The sequence below is a fragment of the Paroedura picta genome, chromosome 1 (assembly GCF_049243985.1).
Source record: "Paroedura picta isolate Pp20150507F chromosome 1, Ppicta_v3.0, whole genome shotgun sequence".
In the NCBI taxonomy this organism is placed as follows: domain Eukaryota; kingdom Metazoa; phylum Chordata; class Lepidosauria; order Squamata; family Gekkonidae; genus Paroedura; species Paroedura picta.
The window spans coordinates 16,724,281-16,742,451 of record NC_135369.1 but is presented as its reverse complement, the minus strand read 5'-3'; the positions used below and the strand labels follow the sequence as shown (position 1 = coordinate 16,742,451).

At 50.8% G+C, this 18,171-nt stretch overlaps 1 protein-coding gene across 10 annotated transcripts in view; it reads right to left on the bottom strand.

Moving 5' to 3' along the window:
• The window catches only part of MARK2 (microtubule affinity regulating kinase 2), a 168,213-nt gene that overhangs the window by 63,198 nt on the left and 86,844 nt on the right, over positions 1 to 18,171 (bottom strand). The window contains exon 1 of one of the 10 annotated variants that reach the window (XM_077323983.1): positions 1,182 to 1,704. The exons of the other annotated variants lie outside the window; for them this stretch is intronic. Coding sequence (XP_077180098.1) covers positions 1,182 to 1,232 — 51 coding nt within the window. The 5' untranslated portion in view covers positions 1,233 to 1,704. Of the gene's footprint in view, positions 1 to 1,181; positions 1,705 to 18,171 lie in introns of those variants that run through there. 10 annotated transcript variants of the gene reach the window in all.

The window sequence follows — 18,171 nt, the reverse complement described above, 5'->3', positions numbered from 1 at the left end:
GAGCTAATTCCATACACACATCCACACACACGTTACAAGCTTGTACTGAGCCTAGAGACGGGATGTGTTGACCCAGGATTCAACTCTCATGTCCTTCAACACTGCAAAATGGGGGTTCGGCAACGCAATTTCATCAACGGGTCAGTGGCGGCACTAATTGCCCGAACAACGTTAACAAAAAATAAACCAGATGTCTAAAGTTTGAGTCACCTAAAACACTCGAAAAGGAACAAATTTCCTGGGCTGGCGATTCTGGCAGATTTCAATAGGGTCCCACCCACAGGAACTGACTGGAGGAGAATGACCCATAAGAAGCCTATCCCAGGCCAGCGGAGACAGGCGTTTTGATCGCCAAGTCCCTGCCAGCCCTCCAGGTATTTCTTTGGCTTCCAGTAAGAGGTAGGCTATGGCCAACCATTTCACCCCCCCCTAGAATCATAGAGTTGGAAGGGACCTCCAGGGTCACCTAGTCCAACCCCTCCTGCATAATGCAGGAGCCTCTCAACTACCTGCCCTCCCACAGTGACCCTCAATTCCATGCTCAGATGATGCCTCCCCCAAACAAGAATCTCTGGCCAGTCTGGCCTGGAGGAAATTCGCCTTCTGACCCCAAAGTGAGGATCAGCACTTCCCTGGCCATGCAAGTAAGGGCCACAAGAGCCAAGCACAGACACAATCTCTTCTGCCCACCCACTCACAACCTGCCTGAGCTCACAGAATCAGCATTTCTAATGCACAAGCCCGCAAACATTTTGGAAAGGGCCAACGAAAAAGGGATCTTGCCGCTGACAACTCTGAATCTCAGACAACAGAACCTGCTCTCTCGGTCACATTTAACCTCGGAGGACAAGAAGGAGTTCTCCATTTTTGGTCGAAGAGATTTGGCCCATTGGATTGCAACATTTGGTTGAGGGCTTCTTTCCTCTGATCAGAAGGCAAGTGAAAGGGGCGGGCAGGTGATCTCCGAATGTCTCTCCGGGCACGCTCCAGGACACGATAGGCCGTCATTAGAAGTGGGTCCCGAATGCAAACCCAACCTTCTAGCCCCATTATCTGACCCTGCATCACCAAGCAAGCCCAAATATACTTCCCTCCCTTCCCCCACAAAAACCAAAACTTCTACCAGATTTAGGGCCCCCCAAGCAACCCCGAAACCGAGTCTGCGGAGAGAGGAGACTTACTACTCTCATCGTCACGGGCGTGGCGTGTAGGTATCTATTTCCTCCGCTCATTAAATGCCGCTGCCTTCTCTGCCACTTTGCACAACGGAGCCGCTGCTGGCAAGGGGGGCTTCGAGCTCCGGGGTGCCCGCCGCCACCGATCCCGATCAATCCATCGTGGCTTTGAAGGGGAAAGAGAAAAGGCCCAGGTGCCAATCGCTTGGCGGTGCCGTCTCCAGGAGGACCAAAACGGGGCCGAGAAAAAAGCAGGCCTGGGAGGAACGGGGCTGGCAAAATCCAAAGCTGCTGCCAGAGGGCCTGAGCAGAGAGGGACGGATCACGGCTTCTCCGGGACGAGGGTAACTGGCGTGCACCCCTTCATTGGCTGACTCAAAGTGAAACTGTCCCGAAAGAGCAAAGTACAGCAACAGCCCCGAGGAAGTTTGGCGCTTCCTCATCCAACCGGTGCTCAGTCTCCACCTCCGATACCTGAGCGAGGCAGCACACCTTTCGCAATTCCTCCCAGCTGCTGAGAGCCAGAGAGCACCGGGGCTGTTTGTCAGGTCCTTGGAGCCTGTTCTCAAGTCCGGGGAGGGGCATGGGCGGGAAAAGGGGAAGAGCCCTCTTTTAAAGGAGAACCGTCGAAAGCGGGGTGGGGCGGGGGAGCCGGCACGTCCTTTGCCGGATCGCCCTTTGCCGGATCGTCCGGCAGTTACCCAAGGAGGAAGTCTTGCTTCCCGGGACCCCTCTCCTCCCAGATAGGACAGGAGGAAACCTGCCTTTCGTTTGGCGGGAGGAGAGTGAGTTATGGAGACGTCACCTTCTCCCCCACAGGAAGCTGCCTTGCCCCACCCTGGCAAACTGCAGGCAAGGCTTTTGAGAGAGCCGGGGAGGGGGAGAAGAAGAGAAAGGAGAAGAGAAGGGGATGGCGTTGCACCTTTGACCTGCCGTCAGGCCACCTGTGAGATCTGGCAGGCAGCGTCTCAGGGAGCCTGCAAAGGTCACAACAGTGGACCTTAAAAGGCTGCCAGTTCCCAAAAAGAGGGCAAGGGAGGGGCAGTGCAGGTGTGACTGTGCAGAGGCCACGTGGAACGAGCCGTTTCCGGGCAGGGCTGTGCGGACTCCGTGCCAACGGAAGCCAACCCTGCTGCCAACGGTGTGCCGGTGTAGACTCCCAAAAATCTGTGAGAATTCAGACGATCTGTGTAATTTATGCACCTCTGCTTGTCAGGCTCCTCTGACCGCTGGATCGCTTGTTCTGCTCCCCCTCCTCCCTTAAAATCTCGCCAGTCGTTCTCCGCATGGCTGCAACCACCCTTTTCTGCAAATTTCAGGACTTTGCTTTTTTAATGGATGCTGCGATTCCCAGGAGAACGAATCCTATGGCTCAGTCCACTTTCCGGAGAAGTATGCGGAAGGAGTTGGCGAAGGATGTTTTCTTCTTTCCACCCACGTAATATCCTGCAAGCTGGATGGATGCTCCTTTTTGTTCATTTTATACCTTGCCTTCCTCCCCACTGGGGACCCAAAGCAGCTCACATGACTCTCGTCTCCTCCAATTTATCCTCACAACAACCCTTTGAGGTAGGTTAGGCCGCCACACCATGCTGAATCGTGCCCCTTGCGCAAAGGGCTGCAATATGTGGGAGGGGACAGGCAAACCTGTCCTTATTAGAAAACTGAGCAGAACCCACATTCCATGTTCCACCTGTCCTCCAGCAGCTGCACTGGCTGCCAATTGAATTCCAGATCAAATTCGACTGGCAGCCAATTCAACTGGTTTTAACCTTTATAGCCTTCTGCGATCCGGGTCCTGCATGTCTCCCAATACGCCCCCAGAAGAACACTAAGAGCTTCAAGTGCAAACAAATTGAAAGCCCCTGGCCCAAAAGAAGGTCTCGATCAGGTCCAGGGCCCCAGCCTGGTGGAATAGTAGACCCCTACAAATATTAGGAGACTCCTACAAATTTGGAAAGAGCCTCTTGTGGCGCAGAGTGGTAAGGCAGTGACATGCTGTCTGAAGCTGTCTGCCCATGAGGTTGGGAGTTCGATCGCAGCAGCTGGCTCAAGGTTGACTCAGCCTTCCATCCTTCCGAGGTGGGTAAAATGAGTACCCAGCTTGCTGGGGGGGTAAACGGTAATGACTGGGGAAGGCACTGGCAAACCACCCCGTATTGAGTCTGCCATGAAAACGCTGGAGGGCATCACCCCAAGGGTCAGACATGACCCGGTGCTTGCACAGGGGATACCTTTGCCTTTACCTTACAAATTTGGATATTATGCAACCAATTTGGGATTGAACTACATAAGCAAGACATCATAAGAAACTAAGTAGGTTATTTCCAACAATCATAAAAACACCATTAGAGAAGATTATTACAATATTGAGAATATCACTGAGGAAGATATCGAAAACAGCCTGTGCCTGGGAATCCGCTTTGAAATTGTTTGGAACGCTGTGATATTGTTTTGAACATTAAATCACTTCGCCATCGCCAGCTTGAGACTTTTTTCTTCTACTCTCACAGAATCAGGGCATGATTGGGGTCTGCATAAGACAGGAGCGCTGTTGAAACAAAGGGGCTGCCTCCTGTGCAGACGGGAGACCTCATGGAAACCTACGCATGCCGCCATCCACGCTGGAAGAAATCGCAGGGCGTCAAATGTAATAAATAACACGGAAGTGGCAAAATGTGGGATAGAAAAAATGATACATGTATGATGTGCCGGTTGCATGAGGCGCCCGACATGCTTTTCGGCTGCCTCTTTCGAGCATGTGCCACCAAGGGACTCTGGGAGGAGGAGTTTTGGAGAGGGTGCTGAAGGCAAGATGTTACGGCTGAAGCTCACTTACTTTGGACACATCATGCGATCAAAGTTGTTAGAAAAATCATGAATGCTCGGCATGATCAGCAGCAAAAGGAAACGGGGTCGCCAAAGGATCCGCTGGCTCGACACGATCAAAGCCGATACAGGGATGACCATGAACCAACTAAAAGAAGCAGTCGGAGACAGGGGCGCATGGTGAAGACTTTCCTATAGAATTGTAGAGGGCCAGACACGATTGGATGGATAACATCATTTCACTTAACCTCCTGCAGCCCGTACAAATGACCTCTCGGCGGCTAAGTGCCCTGCTCCATCTCCAGCCCCTGTGACCACCCTGTGATGCAGCTGCCTGGGCGCTATGCTATGCTCTCCTTGCTGGGGGTTCTGCACCTGATCCGGGCAAACAGAAGAGGAGAAGAAGAAAACCCGGGGTTTATAACCTGCTTTTTGCTACCTGAAGGTGTCCCAGAGCGGCTTTCTTTCCCTCAACCAACAACACACGCCCTGCGAGGTCGGTGGGTCTGAGAGAGCTCTGACAGAACTGCCCTGCGAGGACAGCCCTAACAGAACTATGACCGGAACCAAGGTTACCCAGCTGGCTGCGTGTGGAGGTGCGGTGAACCAAACCCGGTTCTCCAGATTAGAATCCGCCACTCTTAATCGCCACACCAGGCTGGCTCCCCCACCTCACAAGTACCTATATGGGATTCTGCAGCTCCAAAACAATGCAACCCCTCACATGCACACAAACACAAACACTCCCTCCCCCATCACTACTGTCTTGTGCGCACTGATGCCAGAAGAACCATTTCCAGCGACTGCATTTTCAACATGACGGACAGGCGCTGCGGCCGTTAATGGGGCTGCACTAATGCAAGAGTATATTGCAACTGAAGGCGGACGGAGGGGGGGGTGGTCTGCGGGGAAACCAGCCGTTGTGCTCATCAAGTCTTCCCATTTCTGCTTTGCTGAACGTGTCCTTAGAGGCCCGTTTCCCGGAAAGCCAGGAGCAGGGGGGCTGCCAAGCCGTCCCGGTTTACTCCAGTCGCGTCTCGTTTTCCAGGAAGCTGTCTCTGAACTCTGTCCTCAAAAAGCCACCTGGGGGTTGGCAACTGGAGCAATACGACTCTGCCCGAGGACTGTCACGCCGCACAGAGGAGCTCCCTCCGTGGACAGGCCTCTCGGGAATTAAGCAGGCAACTACGAGTCGCTGAAGCTGCCAGGGCGATCCTAAACCGAGCTATGCCCCTTCTGAGATCACTGGAGCCAATTGGCCTAGGAGGGTGTCAACTCGACTTCCGACCGCATTCTGACTCTCCCCCCCCCCCCGCCAATCTGGTGCGCCATTAGCTTATTAAGTAGGTACCTGTTTGAGCTAATGAGGAAAGTGAAAGTTAATGTGCGGCGAAAGCTACTGTGGGTTGTTAAATTTAGCAAGGCCGTCTGTTTCCGTTTACTGCGCATTTCTCGTAGAAGCACAAGGATTCCCCACCGCAGGAACACCTGCGACACCCAACCCAAGAAGAAGGGTCATGGGTGCCATGTCGATTATGACCTTTGACCAGGGAGCCCACCAGGAGTTTTTAGGAAGTAGGTGGGGCCTGGTAGGGGTTTTGTCCCTCAAGGCTTCTGACTGACTCCTGGAGATTTGATTGGCTGTGCAGATTTTTAAAATGTTGCTCTGGCAACAGCTGCGGCCACAACCCAGCACAATTCAATGGAGCCAGCGTGGTGTAGAGGTTAAGACCGGCGGCTTCTAGCCTGGTGAGCCGGGTTTGATTCCCTGCCTCCTCCACAGGCAGCTAGCTGGGTGACTTTGTGCTCGTCACAGTCCTGATGGTGCTGTTCTCATGGAGCAGTCCTGTCAGGGATCTCTCAGCCCCACCTACCTAACAGAGTGTCTGTTGTGGGGAGAGGAAGGGAAGCCAATTGTAAGCCTCTTTGAGACTCCTTCGGGCAGTGAAAAGCAGGGTATTAAAAAAAAGAACTCGTTTTCTTCTTCTTCTCCACTGTGTTACTGCAGTTAAGTGGTGGTAATCATTTTGTGGCTGGCTCCGCCTCTTGTGGCAGCCATTTTGTTGCGGTTTCCACCATGCGGTGTTAGAATTACAAATGTGCCCACAAGCTCAGAAAGGTCAGGGACCCCTTCCTGAGACAATCTGCGATCGGAAGCCAGAAGCTAAATGAGAAAGACCACAGTCCTTGAACGTTATGATCTGTATTTAATCCACTTTACCCTGGTAGCTTTTTTTTAGTTCCTTCGTTTAACCTTCCCTTCCCAACGGGGACCCAAAAGCAGCTTACGCCAGTCTCTTCCATATTCACAACCACCCTGTGAGGCAGACCAGTCTAAACCCACGATCACCAACCCACCAAGTCTCTGTAGCAGGGCAGATCTCCCAACCCTCTGATCACCACACCACACCCCACAAGCTCTCACAAGTCTTTCAGCCACATCTCGTCCTCCTCCCTGCAACCGCAACAACCCAGGCAGAAAGCAACTCAAACCAAGCTGGAAACTGCGCTCTGACTCACTCTTTATTTATAGGATTTATATACTTTTGACAGAGAATTTTCCTCAAGGCTGCCTCCAACAGAAAGTGACACTCTGACATATGCAGTAATTAAAAGACACCAATTAAAAAGGCCCAGCGGTAAAAGATAAAAACAGAAGAGCTAAAGTGAGGGCAGGTGGCTGAACCAAGGGGAGTGATCTCAGACATGATCAAACGCACAAGAGATCAGGCGTTTGAGATCCAGTCAGGATGGTGTCGCAGAACCGCCCCTTCCGGCATGCCACGCCCCTCGGGGTCCATCGAGAAAGGCCTCCAAAGATAACCTGAAATGACCTTCACAGTTCAAAGGGGAGTGGATGGTACGATGCATTTGTTCTCCTCAAGGTGTTTCAAGGTCAAACCCAACATGAGAGTTTGGCCTTGGTGACAAACTGGGAATCAGTGAGGGTCAACCCTGCCCCCAAACGGGATGCAGAGTACAGCTTCACGGTGGTGAGCGCTTGATAGTCGTTCCGGTCCTTACCACTCGGAAGTTCCCGAAATGACGCATCCTGATTTGGCCTGCTGCACTTTTTCTGCTAGGACAGTGGCAGGAATAAGAATGGTGTACAACAGGGGACATAACCAGCAGCCTTGTGGGCACTTGCGTGGCACTATCTTCAAGAAGAGCCTCTTGTGGCGCAGAGTGTTAAGGCAGCAGTCATGCTGACTGAAGCTCTGCCTATGAGGCTGGGAGTTCGATCCCAGCAGCCGGCTCAAGGTTGACTCAGCCTTCCATCCTTCCGAGGTTGGTAAAATGAGTACCCAGCTTGCTGGGTGGTAAACGGTAATGACTGGGGACGGCACTGGCAAACCACCCCATATTGAGTCCGCCATGAAAACGCCCCAAGGGTCAGACATGATTCAGTGCTTGCACAGGGGACACCTTTACCTTTAACTTCAAGAAAGCACGGCAGGGACTAAATGTGCAACGGTCACGAAGCTGGCAGCATGTGGAAGAGGAGTGGGAAATCAAACCCGGATCGCCAGATTTGAAGTCCGCACTCCTAACCACTACACCAGACTGGCTCTCTTTAACCAGATGAGTATAAAGGTAAAGGTATCCCCTGTGCAAGCACCGAGTCATGTCTGACCCTTGGGGTGACGCCCTCCAGCGTTTTCTTGGCAGACTCAATACGGGGTGGTTTGCCAGTGCCTTCCCCAGTCATGACCGTTTACCCCCCAGCAAGCTGGGTACTCATTTTACCGACCTCGGAAGGATGGAAGGCTGAGTCAACCTTGAGCTGGCTGCTGGGATTGAACTCCCAGCCTCATGAGCAAAGTTTTCAGACTGCTGCCTTACCACTCTGCGCCACAAGAGGCTCTCAGATGAGTATACTCACACATTAGTCTACGGCTGTTGTGACAATAGCGGCTATTCCAGGACAAACCCTGACCTTGTCTGGGCACACGCATAAATGCATTTGTATTGATTAGTAATTTCTCATTTGCCCTCCATGCAGACGAATCAGGATGCATGGCCCTACTGGCCTGTACAACAGTCCAGGAGCACCTTAACGACCAACCAAATTTGTGGACGGCTGGGAGCTTTCATGGGTTGCTGCTCACTGCTTCAGGTGCCTCACAAAAACTCAGACCCGGCCACAAATTTGTTTACCTGCCACTGGACTCCTACATTTTTCATTTGCCCTCACCTGGATGGCCCAGGATACCTTGATCTTGGGAGCTGAGCAGGGCTGACCCTGGTCATGACCTGGATGGGAGACCAACAAGGAGTTTCACGGTCGCTGGGCAGAGGAAGGCAATGGCAAAGGACCTCTGAATGTCTCTTGCCTTGAAAACTCTAAGTCAGGTGTGACTTAATGCTATCACTACCAATTTCTCAAGAGCCTCTTGTGGCGCAGAGTGGTAAGGCAGCCGTCTGAAAGCTTTGCCCATGAGGCTGGGAGTTCAATCCCAGCAGCCAGCTCAAGGTTGACTCAGCCTTCCATCCTTCTGAGGTCGGTGAAATGAGTACTCAGCTTGCTGGGGGGTAAACGGTCATGACTGGGGAAGGCACTGGCAAACCACCCCGTATTGAGTCTGCCATGAAAATGCTAGAGGGCATCACCCCAAGGGTCAGACATGACTCGGTGCTTGCACAGGGGAAACCTTTACCTTTACCAATTTCTCATGGAAAGCAGACCTCTCTTCCAGCGGGGAAACTCGCATTCGAAAGTGTCTTACAATGAATCAAACCCATTAGTCCAGTGGTTCTCAATCTTCCTAATGCCACAACCCTTTAATACAGTTCCTCATGCTGTGGTGACCCCCCCCCCCCCCAACCATAAAATGATGCAAGGGTTCTTTCACAGAAATTAAACCGAAACTGATCAATGGTGTGAAGATCCATTGTTCATGATTGTATATAAAAAAAATTTTTCCGGGGGTTTCTCAGTTCAGTTCTGCCTCTTGTCCCACCATGCCGATCTCCCTTTTTCCCCGCTGCTCCACACATACGAACGCTCTATCTCGATCTACCCTGCAAGGCTGTTGTGCAGATGGCGCCCCTCCCGGCCAAGTTGCTTGCACTGCCACAACCTCTGTAAAAGGGTCATTTGACCCCCCCCCCCCAAAGAGCCAGTTTGGTGTAGTGGTTAGGAGTGCGGACTTCTAATCTGGCATGCCGGGTTCGATTCTGCACTCCCCCACATGCAACCAGCTGGGTGACCTTGGGCTCGCCACGGCACTGATAAAACTGTTCTGACCGGGCAGTGATATCAGCGCTCTCTCAGCCTCACCCACCCCACAGGGTGTCTGTTGTGGGGAGAGGAATGGGAAGGCGACTGTAAGCCGCTTTGAGCTTCCTTCGGGTAGGGAAAAGCGGCATATAAGAACCAACTCTTCTTCTTCTTCCTGACCCCCAGGTTGAGAACCATTGCATTAGTCCACCCAGGTCAGTATTATAGCCTGAGGCCGGTGGCAGCTAACCAGGATTTCCAGCGGGGGAGGTCTTTCACGTCACCTACTCTCTGCAGGGACGGAGCCTGGAACCTTCAGCATGCCGGGCAGATGCTCTTCCCCTGAGTCACGACCCTTCCCAGTAGAATCATCAGTGTACATAAGGCTGTGCGGCAGCCTCCCATCCAGGCACTGAAAGGACCCAGCCCTGTGCAGCTTCAGCAACATTTGCTGTACCGTGTCCTTTTAGACCAGGGGTAGTCAACCTGTGGTCCTCCAGATGTTCATGGACTGCAATTCCCATGAGCCCCTGCCAGCGTTTGCTGACAGGGGCTCAGGGTAATTGTAGTCCATGAACATCTGGAAGACCACAGGTTGACTAACCCTGTTTCAGAACATGCCCTGCAATGACATGAAGCTGCCTTTATGCTAAAAGCAGAACCCACCCCTACCCCTGGCCTACTGGCAACGGGTCTCCAGGATCTCAGGCAAAGGTTTTTCACATCTCCTGCTACCTGGTCCTCTGAACTGGAGGTGCTGGGGACCGAGCCTGGGGCATGTCGAGCAGATTCTCTACCATTAAATTGCGCCTTCTCATAATAATTCCTTCCCCATTTGTATCTTGTTCCCCGCGTCTCTGCCACCTCCTTCTCCCCCTCCCGGTTGTCATCGCCGCTATCAGAATGCAGATAGCAAGGGCACGGGACGCGGGAAGCTGCCTCTTGCGCTCGTGAAACCCTGGAAAGCGCCAGGAATGGCTCTGCGGCTACACTCCGTCACACAACTCCACAAACCAGGTCACTGCTCTCGGACCGCTTAACACAGCGCCCTGGCCCAGCATTCCCTCATCTTCTCGCCAGGGCCTCGAAAGCCTCTCTGCTCCATCCCATCAGAGGTTTGCTACAGGAGCGTAGGGGGTACCACAGTGGCACAAGCCATCCGTGCGCGAGAGCCCGAGTGATCCGGGAGCGCCGTCCCCCTCGAGGAACACCAGTGGCGGTTGCGCTCCTGACATTAATATGCTCCGCTGCTGATCCGTTTGCCCATTAGACTTGCAAATGGGCCGCGGCGCAATTAATACGGCGCTCCTCGGGCTTCCACAACAGCAACCGGGGGATTTCGGAGCTCTCTAAATCCTGGCGTGCTGTTCCGTTTAACGACTCCACGTTATCTCACTTCCCCAGACGTCCCAGCGCAGCCCTGGTGGTGGAGAGGCACCATCCGATCCTAGCGGAGAACGGCCTCTTCCCGCCTCCTTCATGCCGACAGGATTCAAACACGCATGCTTCACATGTGAGGTCAGGATTTGGGGGGGGGGCTGCTTTTATGGGCCAATACAAACAACCAGAAGCATCTTTTCCAGAGCAACAGATGTGAAAGCCATGGTAACTTGGCTTCTGTGAAAGTTCATGGAGCCCTGTCCCACTCCTATTAACTTTGTGGCCTTCATCGTATCTAGACTGTGTTGTGTTGTGTGTGTTGTTATGCGCCATCAAATCAGTTCCAGCTTATGGCAACCCTATGAATTCTTTCAGATTTTTATTCTTCAGCTGGAGATTGGTGGAGCTGGTTGTCCTCTCAGCCAATATGCCGCTGTAGGTGATGCTGGATTTTTTGCCTTGTTTATAATATGTTTCCACTCTTGGTGATTGGTGGCAGCAGCTCTGGCCATATGGATGGTCAATCGCTATGAATTAACTACCCTGACCTGTACAGGCCAGGCTAGCTTGATCTGGTCAAACCTCAGAAGCTACGCAGGGTGGGTTCTGGTCAGTATTTGGATGGAAGACCGCCAAGGCAGTCTGGGGTCACTATGAAAAGGCAAGTAATGGCAAACCATCTCTTGCCTTGAAGACCTAGGGTCATCATAAGCCAGGGGCAACTTTACATTGGGGGGGGGGGAAGCCTGATTGCTAAGAGCCTTGCTCAGTTCTTGCAAACTGAAGGCTGTGGCCATGTTACTGTTAAGTCATTAAAATTTGCATTTCAACCTGGTCCACACAAATGTGAGAAGCTGCCTTTTCAACCGGCTTGACAGCAGCTTGCCCGAGTCTCAGGCAGAGCATGATGTTTCCTGTCACTGGCTATCCGAGGCCCTTGTGAATCATTGATGCCGAGGAAGATTGAGAGGGGATCTGATAACCATCTTCAAGTATTTAAAAGGCTGCCATATGGAGGATGGAGCAGAGTTGTTCTCTCTTGCCCCAGAGGGACAGACCAGAACCAATGGGATGACATTAATTCAAAAGGAATTCCGTCTAAACCTCCGGAAGAAGTTCCTGACAGTTAGAGCGGTTCCTCAGTGGAACAGGCTTCCTCGGGAGGTGGTGGGTTCTCCATCTTTGGAAATTTTTAAACAGAGGCTGGATAGCCATCTGACAGAGAGGCTGATTCTGTGAAGGCAAAGGGGTGGCAGGTTGCAGTGGATGAGCAATTGGGTTGTGAGTGTCCCGCATAGCGCAGGGGGTTGGACTAGATGACCCAGGACGTCCCTTCCAACTTTATGATTCTATGACCAATCCTTCTGTTTGACTATTAAGCTGCAGCCCCTTAAGAAAGTAGCTTACGGAAGAATTAGACACTTAACGAGAGTAGCATGAGCAGACTAATAATAAGCAAAGTAAACCACCCCACTCAAGCAATCCAAGCCATCAGTGGCAGGAAATTCCAACTAGAGGAGGGGAGGGGAGGGGAGGGGAGGGGAGGGAAGGGACTGGACCGGACCGTGACTCGGGGAAGAAGGCATGCTTTGCATGGGAGCGTTTCAGGTTCAATGACTGACATTTCCTGCTAGATGATCTCTGGTGGCAGGTGCAGGGAAAAGACCTTGCTCCGCCTAAGATGCTAGAGTTCTGCTGCCTAACAGAATAGAGCAGCCCCCCCCCCCCCATGGGAGCCAGAGTGTCCACCAAGAGATTTAGAAAGAGGGTGGGGCTTTCACCCAGCAAGACTTCTGATTGGCTGTGCAGCTGTGTCAGCATTCCAAAGGAGGGCTGCTGGGTCAAAAAGGCTGGGGAACCCTGGAACGGACAATACTCAGGTGGGCAGCGTCAACTGTACCAACGAAAGGGAAACCAAGCTGTTAACACCCAATTCTACTCAAGCCCAAAAGAGGGAAAGGAGTGCAACTATATGCCATGTGAGCAGGTGGGCGGGTGGCTGCAGAGTCCTATAATATGGACTTAATAATAATGCAAACCACCTACCTAGACTACACCACCATCTAGAATATTTGTACAAATAGAATATTTGTATGAGATGGGGTAGGGGTTAGAGAGCTTGACTAGGATTTAGGATTTGGGGTGGATTTTTATTCACCTTTATTTTTCTCACCAAGGAAGTATGTTGTTTCAATGTTCTTATGTGAGGTTTATTCTATTGTAACCCACTGCAAGACAATCTTGAGAACGGCGGGTAAGAATTCAATCAATCAATCAAATAAATAAAGTACACGGGACAAGAGAAGCATAAAACCCTGAAGACGCAGCTGCAATGTTATTTTAACCTACACAGCCCACCAGACCTCCAATGGCCAATCAGAAGCCCTGATGGGCAGGAGTTCCACCTGGTTCCACCCACTTTCTAAAAATACAAGGCAGGTGCCAGGGAAAGTGTTGGGCACCACAGTGCCCATGGGCACCATGTTGGGGACCCCGGCTTTAGCCATCACCCTTTGTAAACACAGTAAAAAACAGCCCCTTAGGGAAGACTGTTAAGTAACAGCAAGGGCTAGGGTTTTTTTCCCCCCAGTAAAGCAAGGAAACGAAGATTGTCATGGAGTCAAATTTTGCACCAGATGGCTGATCCACCACCTACTGCGATCTCACAGATACAGAACGTGCATGCGCACATGCGCACACACACAAAGCCCCAAGCCTGATCTGCTTCCAGCAAATTTCCTGGTGAAAATTTCAGACTCCTTGGCGAGGAAGCTGCCCTGATGGAACCTTTGTAGCAGCTCAAATTTGAAAGCCTTGCTTGTTTCCGTGAACATTCATCACCATCCTGCCTTCCCCCTTTCATTTATTTTAAAAGGCTCCCCAGAGCAAGGCTCTGAAATGCAAACCGTCTCTCAAGGAATGATACTCTCTCCTGTACTGTAAGCTGTCTGGCAGCGATCTGGGAACCCTGCAGCAGATGGCTGCGGTTCAGGCAAGCTGCGCGCAGCTGAGAGAGGAGTCATGTGTGATCGTTCTGTTCTCTGGGTTACCTGAGGATCTCTCGAAAGCCCAAGTCTACCCTCAGGTAACTTATCCCTCACCTAGGTAGCCCAAGCTAGCGTGATCTTGTCGGATCTCGGAGGGTAAGCAGGGCTGGCCCTGGTTAGTATTTGATCTCCAAGGGATACCAAGGTTGTGATGCAGAGGTGGGCAATGGCAAACCAACTCTGGATGTCTTCGGGCTTGAGAACCCCGCAGGGTCACCGTAAGACTTGATGGCACTTTCCACCACCGTCCCATCAAGGCAGGCTTTCTCAACCAGGGTTTCATGAAGCCCTGGGGTTTCTTGATGGCCCTGGAAGGGTTTCCCGAATGGGTGGGAGTTAATCCAACTATAATATATGTTAAACATTTATTGGGTGATACGACCATATATGGTCATGTCAACCTGCCCCACCCTTCCAAAATGGCCAATGACAGGGCTGGAGGGAGTGGGTAGGGGAGAGGCCTTGGGGTAGGCATGTAGACAGCTCAGGATGTTGCCTGGAATGGGTTGTAAGGACCGAATCATTCCGGTCTCGGCCTGTCTACACTGGCTCCCGGTTTGTTTACAGGCACAACTGAACGTGCCGTGCTGGTGCGGACTTTTAAAGCCTTGTATGATTTTGGATCAGAATGCCAGAAGGATCACCTGCTCCCTTATGACCCTACCCAGCCCCTACCCTGACGTTAATTTATTTGATTTTTATACCACCCTCCCAGTAAACCAACTCAAGCCAGTATGCAGTGTCAGATTAAAATTTAAAATTAAATTACAACAATTAAGTGATGTTCAAGTTAAAAATGGCATTCAGGTTTATCAACAACCCGTTGACTAGAACCACTTCTGCCAGACAAGCTACTCGAGACCAGCGCCTCCATGGAAAAGGGGGTATCGGAAGTCACATTTCTGGCTGAGGAAGCAAGAGTTAGTTGAACCCCATCCAGGAAGGGTAAGCATACTTCATAGAATCATAGAGTTGGAAGGGAGTAAATAACAAAAGGCAAAGCTGAGCTTCCTAGTCTGAAAAGGCTACACAATAAAATAAATGGGCGTCAGGAGGGTAGACATGTTGGTTCATGCAGTGACATCGTGACACATACTAAGTTTATGCTGCTATATTACGTCATCTGGCCAGATGTAACCTGGTGACTGTTGGCCAATTGTCCCTTTATGTCAAAGTTTAAAGGTTAAGACACATTTGTATAGCCAGAGAAACCTGTGACTCCAGTTCCTCATGGGAAGGTGCTACAATGAGCCAATCGTCCAAATATGGGTAGAAAGAATAACCTTTAGACCTTAGGTGTGCTAATGTACCTGCAACACATTTTGAAAATACCTGCGGGGCTACTGGAAATGGAAGAGTCATGTGTTGGTAAAAAATATGGTTATATTTAAAGTGCAGGAATTTATGATAACAGGGGTGGAAATAATATATGGAAATAAGCATCCTGAAAGTCAAGTGCACAAAACCAACAGTTTAATGTTAACAGTTGTAGGACTAACTCCAAAAACAACATCTTAAACTTTCTAACATTTGGGGGGGGGGGGATTCAGATCCAACACTGGCTTAAAGCTTCCATCTTCCTTGAATAACAAGAAAAAAACCATAAGTAGAAGCCTATGATGGGTATGAGTTAGGAATTCTCTGTACTGCCTCTTTTCAGATAAGGGACGACAGCTCTCGTTCCAGCTCAGGCATGGTGTTACTGAGAGCCTGATCCAGATGTTGGAGTGGTGGCTACTGCCAAAACTCTAATCTATAACCCAAACAATTGGCAAAACCAAAATGTCACAAGCAACCTCCTGTCATTTCTCACCAAAAGCAGCCAATCTGTCTTTAAAGATGGTAGGGGGCTGGCCTACTAGAGGCCCTTTTGGAGCCTGTTGCGGCTTTTTAGGCAGTGGCTGATGTTGTAAGCCCAAATGTCTAGCTGCATGATTGGACCTGCACCTGCCCTGTGCCACAGATCCTGAAAAGGGCCACTGCACAGGATACTGCGACTAGCGAGGCTGCTGATCTGAGTAGTGACAGGATGGCGACTGCTAGAATCTATACATCTGCTGAGGCCTGGATGGACTGGGGGAACCTGCTGTGATGCCAAATGAACTAGCTGTTTTCTTGTTCTTCTTGATTTGGGATAAAAGATCATCAGCTGACAAAGCAAACAGTGATGTCCCGTCAAAAGAGAGGTCTTCCACCTTCTGCTAGGTGGCAGAAGGGGGAGCTGTGGATCGCGGCCAAGCACACCTTCTCAAGCCATGGTCCTGGAGGAGGAATTGGCAGGGGGTCCACCTGCATTAATCTCATGGTTGGATAGGTGCAGTGCTTCCACTTGGAGGAGTTTAGCCCAAGACAGAAGCTCTCTATCAGCAGACATCTTTTCCCAGAAGAATAACAGATATCCAGCATACCTGAGAGACTGTCTCTCTGCCTATACCCCCCAGAGAGCGCTACACTCAGCCAATACCTACTGGCTAGTGATCCCTGGCCCCAAGGAAGCACAGTTGGCTTTGACCAGGGCCAGGTCGTTCTCTGTCCTAGTCCCCACCTGGTGAAACAAGGTGCCAGAGGAGCTCCATGCCCTGTCTGAGCTAGCTCAGTTCTGAAGGACCTTCAAAATGGAACTCTTCCCTAGGCCAACAATAACACCTACTGGGCCCCGCCTCCTCCTATCCAAGCAAATACACTCTATGGGACTGCAGACGAAATACCACCAGAAACATGTTGTTGCCACTAAGTTTGTTGATATTGTCATCGAACATGCTATTATGTTATGATTGTTGCTAAAATTGCTGACAATTACCAAATTTACTTGTACTCTGTTACCCATCTAACATTTTATTTAAACCACCCTAAGCTGTAAGAGAGGGCAGTAAATAAATGCAAATAAATAGAAAATAATATAAATGAAATCCTCCCACAATGGAACGATAGTTGGCAATGTGCAGGTTGAGTGAACAGGAGGAGCTAACTTTTGTGCTAACTGCCCTTCCCTATTAGCGGGCAAGGAACGTGCACCTGTACACTGTCTTGCCTGCATCCCCTTGGCTATGAGGGATGAAGCCAGAGGATGGCAGAATAAATAGGCATGACCTTATTGCACTCCGTATAAATTGCCCACCTTTTTTGGATGTGGCAGCCGTGCTAACTAGTTTCTACCAGAGGGAAGGTGATTATATTAGGCGACTCTGCCTAGAGCTTGCCTAAGATCTTGTCTAGAGGTCTTGGGTTGCTGAAAATCACCTCCATTTCTATCGATTTGGCCAGGAGCATCAAATTGTCATTAGGTGACACTGGATCAGGATCCCCTACAGTGTCATCCAGGGAAGGGCCCAATGATAAGTCTGAGACCGGACCAGAATGGGAGTTAGACCTCAGCTCTTTCTCGGAATCGGAGTGTCCGTTAAGAGGCTTAGGAGAGGCGGTAGGAGGATACCAGACTGGCAAACCCACGGTGTTACAGTTCTATGAAAATGGGTACCTCAGTTCTGGAGGTGCTTTCCATGATTGCCATTTGCCCCATTCTTGAGGTCTCAGAGATGGAAAATAAGGGCAGCCTCTGCCATGGCGCTGGGGAGGATGGTTCTGATGGAGGGCTAGCAGCAGAACCACCAGGGAACTCTGGCCAGACTCACAGAATAATAGAATCATAGAGTTGGAAGGGATGTCCTGGGTCATCTAGTCCAACCCCCTGCACTATGCAGGACACTGAAGAAATGGGCAACCAGACCTGATGTTTCACTTCTGGCCCTGGAATCAAAGGGCTTGATGATAAGCTTGCAAGTTGGTCAGTTCTAATCCGAAGGTTTCGGAGGCAAGGATTGGCTTTTGGGGCAGATGTTTTCACTGCCGGGCTATCAGAGCAAAAGTTCATTTGCTCCCATAAACTTGCCTTCAAGCAAGCTGCTCTATCTGAGAGGTCTTTTGGGATAAACTGGAGAAAGATCTTGTGTGTGGCTGTATTATGGGCCGCTGAATGGGTCATTTTTGCACTGCACTGGATCCATTTTTTAAACACAGTCTTCGGCAACCTTTTCCAAAGAGAGAAGAAAGTTCATGAAAAAAACGCAGCACCAAGAGCTGAAGAGAAGACCTTGTCACAATGCGGTGGTGAAGAAAGGATTGAGGAAAAGGGGGAGCTCCTCCCTGTGGATCATGTGGTCATTAGGCAGGAGAACGGCCTCTAATGAACTCTAAAAATACTAGCATAGCTGTAAAGGTAAAGATATCCCCTGTGCAAGCACTGGGTCATGTCTGACCCTTGGGGTGATGCCCTCTAGCGTTTTCTTGGCAGACTCAATACGGGGTGGTTTGCCAGTGCCTTCCCCAAGCATAGCTGTAAGAGAGGCCAATGTGGGACTGCACAAAACCTGAAGATGAACCGGAGATTCTCTCCTGGAAAACCACGCCTCTCACAGGTACCCGGGACCATCTCACTGTGGCCACAAAGACCAGGTAGCTGTCATATGCCTACGGTCACACACTGCTTGTGAAAACAAGTAGATGCTACAGCAGGCTGGAA